This window comes from Myotis nattereri, assembly GCF_964212035.1.
Source record: "Myotis nattereri genome assembly, chromosome: 7".
NCBI classification, from domain to species: Eukaryota; Metazoa; Chordata; class Mammalia; order Chiroptera; family Vespertilionidae; genus Myotis; species Myotis nattereri.
In genome coordinates, this window is record NC_138082.1 from 8,982,767 (window position 1) to 8,991,981 (window position 9,215).

General features: G+C 44.4%; 1 protein-coding gene across 1 annotated transcript in view; it reads left to right on the forward strand.

Moving 5' to 3' along the window:
- AOX1 (aldehyde oxidase 1) overlaps positions 1 to 7,748 on the forward strand; it is a gene marked incomplete at its 5' end in the record, with an annotated part of 65,979 nt that extends 58,231 nt beyond the window's left edge. The window contains 6 exons of the mRNA XM_081095985.1: positions 1,287 to 1,339; positions 2,604 to 2,718; positions 4,251 to 4,316; positions 5,329 to 5,517; positions 5,994 to 6,161; positions 7,193 to 7,748. Coding sequence (XP_080952111.1) covers positions 1,287 to 1,339; positions 2,604 to 2,718; positions 4,251 to 4,316; positions 5,329 to 5,517; positions 5,994 to 6,161; positions 7,193 to 7,243 — 642 coding nt within the window. The 3' untranslated portion in view covers positions 7,244 to 7,748. The remainder of the gene's footprint in view (positions 1 to 1,286; positions 1,340 to 2,603; positions 2,719 to 4,250; positions 4,317 to 5,328; positions 5,518 to 5,993; positions 6,162 to 7,192) is intronic.
- Positions 7,749 to 9,215: the final 1,467 nt, after the last annotated feature.

Sequence of the window (9,215 nt, forward strand, 5' to 3'; positions counted from 1 at the left end):
TTACAAAATGATTATCTTGATAAATTCAGTACTCATCTGACACCACACATAGTGATTACAAAATTACCGGCGGTACTTCCTATCAGAACTCCTACTTTAAGCAAGAATTAAGGTGTTTTCTAGATAATAGCTTTAAATCCGTTTGTTCTCCTTCTTTGGGTTCCACTGTTCCTAAAATGGGAAGAAAACACTTCCAAGTTCTCCTTCTATAAAACTAAAAACCATGTGAACACTTATTTAGAAATAGGAAAGCAAGCCATTGGCTATATACTCAACCAATAGTTGAAATGGAATGGAAATATTTAACTGCTTCCTTTGATCTACGTGTGATGTAGTTGGAAGAGAAAACACCCATTCAACCAGCAAATTTTTCAGAGTAATAGGTTCTAAAGCACCAGATGACATGGAATGGATATCAATAAAGGCTTGGAGTGTGTGCCATGATGACGGCTCTAGCATGCCACATTAGAAGCATGGGTCTGGAGGAAATAATGTTTGGGAAGTCTTACTTAGAAATGGTTTCTTCTATTCCATAGAGTTAGGACTCGCTCTATAATTCATATTTATGGGAGCACTCAGTCCCTTTGGGGAATATTTATTCTGCCCTCTTGCCTGTGCTGCCTGGTCCCAGAAGGCTGAGGAGTCTGGTTGGAGAAACGCCATCGCACTGCGAAGAGATGAAGGGCAAGAGGCTCAGTCCTCCACCACTGGGCAGTGCTGCCATTCAGCCCACTTTCTGCTGTATGGTTGCACTTCTCCTATTTTCTTTCTCAGACTTGGGGACTTGGACCTAACCCCCCATTTTCCCATCTATTAGTCATCTGTGTGCGCTGCAAAGTCAGGAGAACGTTTGCTTCAAATGGTACAATTTAGCACAAGATTACCTCTCTCCTATGACTGTTAGGGACATATATGATGTTAAAATGAAACATGCAACCACCCATTGTTTCCTGAAATGTTCTGTGTTAATAGGCTTAGTCTTTCCAGATGACTGAGCGAGAGTCTTTATGAGCAGAAGATGTGCTGCCCAGCACAGTCCAGGCTGTACATGTAGCATGCCGTGGCATCACTGATGACAGTGACATACATTGAACAGGTGCTGGGACCACAACCAGTGAACCACACATGCAGGCGGAGGAGGAGGATGCCGAGAGGAATAAATTAATGTTGGTTCTTCCTAGTTATGACCCCTGAGAGCTTTATGTAGCATACTGCAGTTAAAATGGAAGTTTCCAGTGATTCTGATTGAAACACCCTTATTGTGTCCCGACCCCCTCTTTTCACAGGCGCAGGCGGCTTTCGACGAAAGCATCAGCCTCTCGGCCACCGGGTACTTCAGGTAACCCGTCCTTTCTGTCTCGGCTCTCGGAAGAGGGAGGGGCATCTGGAGGAAGCGTTTCGCTTCTGCTTGCAGCTGTGGCACCAACTGTACCTTCTAGTGACCCACTGTAATCAAGAACATTTAGCTGCCACTTAATCCAAATGTCCAGAAAGGCTGTTGTTGGGGGAAATAGGCCCACAAATAAAATACAGCTGAATCGATGGTTCGGATCCTACTGGGTAGTTCTAGAGGGTTGTCTGGGGCTAGTGAAGGGCACTGACAGGAACCTACAGCAGTGGCTGACCCTTTGTTGAAAACTCAGTATATTCCTTTAGTTCAAAAACAAAGGTGAAAAAAAATGCAATCAAATCCATAATAAGATAAATAGCATTGACACTTTCCAGCTTGGCAAAAGATCAGAAATGTGACAATAACTATATATTATCAAGATGTGGAAAAAGTGGAACTTACGTGCTTTGGAAAACAATTTATCTGATTATTCAAATGGAGAGTGGAAGCCATCAGAGAGCAGGCTGACCTGATTTGGGCGCCTTGCCAGTTGTCCTGGGAGTCCCAGGCACTGTCTGGCTGTGGAGAACAAGCACTGGAAGCATTTTTAATGGCCACCTTCAGGTTGGGGAAGCAGGAGAAAAGGGTAGGGAGTCCTGGAAAGCTGCTGGCTCTTATTCTCTTTCACCAGACATTCACTTGGTGTCCTTAAAGATAGGTTGAAGGTGGTCATTCATTTGGTGTCCTTAAAAATGGGTTGATGGTGGTATCCTAGAAGATGGGTGGAAGGGGGACATGCATTTGGTGTCCTTAAAGATGAGTTGATGGTGGGAGATTGGAGTATTCTCAAAGCAAGAGAGAAATAGCCTAGGTGCCTTATCCCTCACACAGGAGGCTAAATCCTGGGGCCAGAAAGACAAATAAGCAGGTCAGTGTGAACCTTTGAAGTAGTGTGTTGTGTAAGAAGCAGGTGGAATTCCCCAATCTGATGACAGTAGGATTATCTGAGCCAATATTAGCTCAAAGCAATGGGGTAGATAAACATACAGTCAGCAGTTAACTTCCAGGCTTGTGGAGTCATTGGTAGGGAACAATTGGATGTTTTTATCAGGCAAAACAAATTTAGGAGAAAGTAAATACTGATTTATGCAACATATTTATTGCATGTATGTGCAGGCACATCATTGCACATGTCTACTCATCTGGTTTGCAGGACATACAAATCGAGCTCAGCTCTAATAACAACACTCCTCAAGCATTCTCTTTCCTCCAGGGGTTACGAGTCAAACATGAACTGGGAGACAGGCGAAGGCCATCCCTTCGAATACTTTGTTTATGGAGCCGCCTGTTCCGAGGTTGAAATAGACTGCCTGACAGGCGCTCATAAGGTCAGTACCGATGGGGAGGGTCTCCAGGCTGCATGCTGGATGCACCTCAATCCCACATACCCCTCTACTGAGCACCACGGAAGCACCAGGAATTTGGCCTAAAGACAAGTCTCTGTATTATCAGAGGAAAATAGAAGCCCAGCAGTTCCCTTGGTGCTATGATGGCTCCCATGGAAAACAACAAGTGGCCTCTCTTCTTTACTTCCCTGGCCCTTTAATGGACTAAGGAAAGAAGCCACTTCAAGAAGGAACACAGCCTACAGGGGGCTTCCATGTAGACTGTGGGGACAACTGGCAACGGTGACCACTTTGGTGAAATGCCATCATATGGGTGCCAAGTCATAAGCACCCATACTCTGCTAACAAGACAGAAGCCACAGTCTTTTATAGCCTGATATTGAGGTGACATACGATTACTTCTGCCATATCCTATTGGTCACATAAACCAATCCTGGTAAAATGTCGGAAGGAACCACAAGAAGGCTTCATCCTTATGATACCAAGGTGTGGGGGTCATTTAGGGCCATCTTGAAGGCTGGCAGCCACAACCTAAAGCCACTCTCTCCAGCCCTGTAAGTCCTGTAACTCCACAGCTTTGAAAGTAAAAGCCTCACTCACATGGCAGACTTGAGAGCACCCCCCTTCCCCTCCGATGGGGGCCACTGGTCTCATGGACGGCCAGCCTTACTGCGTGATGTCAAAGAGAACTTTACACTTCGTTGTGTCTTTAAATAAGAGAGACGAGGGCCTGATGTTTTATTATAGTGGAACATTCCAGATCACTGATTTTCATAAGAAAAATGTCAGATGAAAGTCCCTCTTCAAAGAAGGACACTCTTGGGTTTCCTTCGTCCCATTAATAGTTATGAGTAGAATCTGTTTGCCATTGCCATTATGAAACCACTATGTCCCATCAGAGGCGGTGCAGGCTCGCCGGAGAGCCCAGGTGTGCCAGCAGCCCGGCTCCTCCTTGGTAGGTTACTGGAGAATTTTTAGTCACCAAGTTTCAATGTTAGATTTACTGTCTCTTCAGCTCTAAAAATGAAAAATCTAGAACAGCAGCTAATCACTGAAGGATTTTTTTTGCTGATGCCCCCTGAGTTCTGTGATTCGGGAAGCAGCCAGCAGCCAGTTGGGTGCTGGGTTGTATAGCCACCACAAAGTTTCGCAATGAGGACCACGAGGGCCATAGAGGTTTTCTGTTTTCTGTGTCGTGTCTCATGTCATGCACTGGATTGAACTCAGTATGTTACATCACTCAGCTGGAATCAAAGCCAAGTCAATATTTTCCTCTCCTGTTGTTTCCAATAAAAATAATCAGTGTTTAAGCGGGTGAAGAGTATTTGTAGAACTCAGAAATTCATACATAATACACGTGGTAACATACAATGTTGCCTCTTCCTTCTGAAGTATAATGTGGCCCAAAGAAAGGTTCTATAGCCACGCCACCCTGACAGGACTCTCTCTCAGCATTCCCTCCCTGTGCTGTGTTTGTCACAGTAAGCATTCTAACTTTTTTTTTTAATTACTAGAACATCAGGACAGACATCGTCATGGATGTTGGCTGCAGTATTAATCCAGCCCTTGACATAGGCCAGGTATGTGGAACTGACTTGCCTCGCTTCCTGTGTGTAAAAGCCAAGGCTGCTATGGAATCTTCAGGGGAAACATCCCACCTAACTTATTCATCATCTCCCCTTTCTACCCCGGAGTCAGAATCTTTATATTCAGACCAGCCACACAACTCATATCCCTTACTGTTTAAAAAGGGAAGGAAACAAAGGTGTTTTAGGTCATGTTTGAAGAAACGTGCAGCCTGGGACTGGGCAGCTTGAACGAGGGAGGGCTAAGCTTGGAGGGGACAGAACGAGCCCCACATTGGGGGTGGAGGTAAAGTAGGGTGCTCAGTGCTGAGCCTCGGCCTACAACAGGCTTGGCCTTCGAGGAGTTTGGAGCTGGGCCGGGATAACAAGTGTCACATAACTGCAGCAGTAGTGACGGAGAGGCAGCCTATGCTGCCCCCAGATGTTTTTTATTTAAATTTACAGTAACTGACAAGATTGAAAAATCACAAGCTGTTTTCCATCAACATTGAAATGTCCAGCACATCTAAGGGCTGGAGCGTTTCAAAGCTGTTGGGGAAGCTTGAAGAACACAGTTCAAACCCTCGATGGTACAAATGGGGAAACTGAGTCCAAGGGTGTGAGGCTGGCCAGCTCGTGAGCAAGAATGTTAGGAGGGGTGATTTGGTTCCAGAGGCCCGAGAGCCTTTCCTACTGGGCTGAGAAGAGTTTCATCTGAAAGAAAACATGAGAGAATTGAACCTCCAGGCTTCCTGAGGCCTCTTCCAGGGCCCTTGACAGGCTAACGTCAGGCTGAGATTTGAACTCAAGGCCTTTGACGTTGAACTTAGAGCTCATAAGGTGTTTAAAAGGCTTTTAGGCAAACTTTTATGTAAACTTCATAGACATTTTCCAAGACATACTGAATACCCCCGCTTGCACTGTATTTTAAAAAATCAGACAAACAGCATGAAGTTGAAATGCTACTGTTGACTGCATTTTCTCATATATGGAAATTCTACTTTTTATTTTATATTTTTGGTCTCAGATCGAAGGTGCATTTATTCAAGGCATGGGACTCTACACAATCGAGGAACTGAATTATTCTCCTCAGGGTGTCCTGTACACTCGCGGTCCAGACCAATACAAAATCCCCACCATCTGTGACATCCCCACAGAGTTTCATGTTTCCTTTTTGCCTCCATCTCAAGACTCAAATACCCTGTATTCATCTAAGGTAAGTTATGCTCCATGAATAAATGCATGCTGATGAGATACTCGTGCAGGGAGGGAAGGGCTGCATTCATCTTTTGGTTATTTGGAGTTCTTACCAAGATTGTAGAAAAAAGGCCTTATTAAGCATTTTAATTATAAAATAATTTAACATAATTCTTTTTAAATATGCCAAATCTTGAACCTAACGCAAACTACTGTTGTCATCGGGTTGCATCTGAATTTTCACTTTGTGATCATCATCTTCATGCCCATATCTCCTTTCTCCATTTGGGATCATTTCCTTAGACTGGAATCCCAAGAATGGGAATATTAAGATTAAATAGTAAATTGCTTTTTTTAAAGGAAAAAGTTACAGATTTAATATTTTATACATGCACACATGTACCTGTAGACAGAGACAGAGACAGAGAGAGAGAGAGAGAGAGAGAGAGAGAGAGAGAGAGCGAGAGAGAATCTAGTTCACTTGTCCCCTTGCAGGGCCTGGGAGAGTCTGGCATATTCCTGGGCTGCTCAGTGTTCTTCGCCATCCATGACGCGGTGAGAGCAGCGCGACAGGAGAGAGGCCTGCGTGGACCGTTGAAGCTCAGTAGCCCACTGACCCCAGAGAAGATTCGAATGGCCTGTGAAGATAAGTTCACAAAAATGGTATGCTCTGCTCATCAGTTTCTGAATTTTTGTCCCCTGTCTTGTGGTCAGGTGTTATTAGCCCACCATGGCGGTTTTCCGTGGAAGAAAAGGTGACAGGAATCCCAAGGGCACTTGTGCGGGAGAGAGCAGCATGGCCTTGAAGTGCATTTTCCAACAGCCTGGCCCTGTTACTAGGAAGGGGACCCAGCCCTGAGCGGGTCTGCCTGGGGCCAGCTGCTGGTGTGTGGGTTCTTGACTTTGTGCAGGAAAGATTTCATAGCATGAGTCCTGAGGCTCAGTTCTGCACTTCTTGAAAAAAGGTTTCTTTTTTATCATCAGTTATGTTCCTCCCTTCTTTTGTTTTTTCCCAGGACACATTGGTCCAGGATAGAAGTTTAGGTGCTGTGCCCTGAGCCTCAGAACCCAGGCCAAGACTATGGGCCACTCCAGCAGCCGCTCTATCTCAGTCCACCCCACCCAGGCAACTGGGCGTGTACAATCTGAGTTGCACACACTCAACGGGCCTTTTCCCAGCCCCCAGTAGCAGGAATCCTGCCTACATCCACACCCCTGCTGAGCAAACATCTGAGCTCTCCTTGGTCATTTTCAGTGATGGGATTTTTAATTGTGGGAGGAATTCCCAGTGACCTTTCTGACTATAAACAAGTTATTCCTTGTTTATCCCTATATTGATGGGAGAGCCCCATATCTCTTCACATGCTGGCTCTTTGTGGCACCCCTTACTGGTACAGCTCTTCCTGACCCCATTAGTCACCTCTTTTCTCTGGAGAAACACAGACTGATTCCACTTTTCATTTGTCCCTCTTCAAAATGGGAGGAAAACTCCCGTAGATGCTCTATCCCCACCTCCCCCCTGCCGACCCTGAGTCCTCTCCTGGATTCCTCCACATTTCTCAGCTGCCATTGCCAGACCTCTCATTGTCCTGGTTGCCCTCGGGTGGTCTTTATCCTATTGTATATGCTGCTGTATTTCACCTGTCACAAATGTTTTCCAAATGCAAACGTGCACATTTGTCCTTTTATTCTAGATTCCAAGAGACAAACCTGGATCCTATGTTCCTTGGAATATACCCATATGACCAAGTACAGAATTTGGGAGAAAATCGGGTGACTCTTCCAATATAACAATCTGCCCAGTTTCTATGCTCTATGCTCGGTCTGAAAGACAAAGCCCCACCATTCAGACATCATTCCACAGTGTTGCTTTTATATGATGCTGACTTCAAACATTCCATTTAGATTTTGATAGATATGCTTAAGCAATTTAGAAATCATATTTTAAATGGTGTAAACACTAGCTGGCTTCCTCTAAGATATTCCCCATCACTCTGCCCCTGAAGCCTTCCGGCTGAATGGAATAGAAGGTAATGACTTGTATGTGATTCACATCTGGCTTATATGCAACCGAAATTATACTGTCTAGTGAAAGGACGTTTTCTAAATGATTTTATTAGTAGTATACGCTGTAAAGGATATTCACTTTTTACTTTATACGCTTTGTATGTCTTAGTTTCTAAAAATATGCAATAGTTTTGTCATTTAAAGCAAATTAATAAACAGACCCATTTAACACCTAGAAACAGCACCTGAATTCATTACGTCTCCATGGTTTAGTTCCATTTCATTGCCTAAAGGTCTTTGTTGCTGACTGCAGGAAATTTTATTCCAGGGGATCCCCTCAGGGCAGGGAGAAGTGTGCATTGTGTAAAAATGAGGTTGAGATTGAAATTTCAAATTGGTTGAAGGGAGGAGGAAACTGGAGTTAGCAGAGGAAGGTGGGGACATGAGAGGGTCAAGAGCATAGAGGCAGGATGTGACTGGAGGAACACACTCAGAGCACAAGCGAAAATCACCTCCCACCTGGGGGGCTGCCTCAACCAGCTCTCCCTCCTCCCGGGAGATCTCAGCTAGTCTCTCAGCTGGACACAGCAACAGTGCTGTCTATAGGACAACTGTCGGCCAATTGTTGTAGCATAGTGTGTAGTCTGAGAAGTCAAATGAAGTTGTTTTCTTTGTGAATGGAAGAATGGTAAATTTTCCGCATTGTTATTTCTACATTTATGTAGAGAAAACAACCACAGTAGAAAGTAGGTGTTCAAGTGACCAGTGTGTGAGCTGGGGATTTGCTCTGATTGTGATAAAGCCATATCAATTTGTATTTATAGTTCTCTGGGGGAAAAGAGGGAGACAAGAAAGACCAAGAATGAGAGAGCAGGAGAACGGATACAGGAGAGAGAATCTACTCGTGAAAGGTATTAGGATTCCTCATGGAAAGCACTTGGTTATGTTGAGCCTTCAGACTACATTTTGTAATTGCGTTTGTATTCATCTAAGTGTTAGGCATCACCTTCTTATTATGATTTTCTTCATCTCTCTCTTCTCCCCCATTCCCTTCCTCCCCTCTGTCTCCTTGAACCACTACCGACACCACACACAAACACACATAAGTATAAAACCTTCAGGTTATTTGCAAATAATTACAAAATTTTGACCAGCAAGAATAGAAGGGAAATCATACCGGAAAGCTAGGAATACATTTCATAGTTAGTTTACATTTTTATATGTTGCTCCTTTAAGCAGAGATTCTTAAATTACTTAACAGAATGGACAAAATAATTTTCTGGTCCTACCTTTGTTTTGAGTTCATGAATGGGATGTGCTCCTGCTTTTCACTGTCCTTGAACCTGCACCTGAAGGGCAACCCTGTATCAGTGTTTTCAGCTCCACAACCAAGGGGAAGAGTTAGTTACGGTTGAAACCGAGCCCACGCCCCCACCAGGCTGTGCAAAGAAATAGAAGCTCCACGTATATAATGTACCCAAGATCACTCAGCATTAGAAAGACCCTGCTTTTCATCTGTCTGCTCCCCAGGTTGCATTCTTTCCTCTGTGACATGTGTCCTCTCCTAAGGAGGTAGCGAGTCTTCTAGAATCCTTTCACCAACAGGAAGAGGGGTGGGTGGTGCCAGTGTGTTCCTGTGGGTGCTGAAATAATGCCATTTACCTACGGCTGCGAACGTCTTGTTTTCTTAACTTTGCAAATATGAGTCAA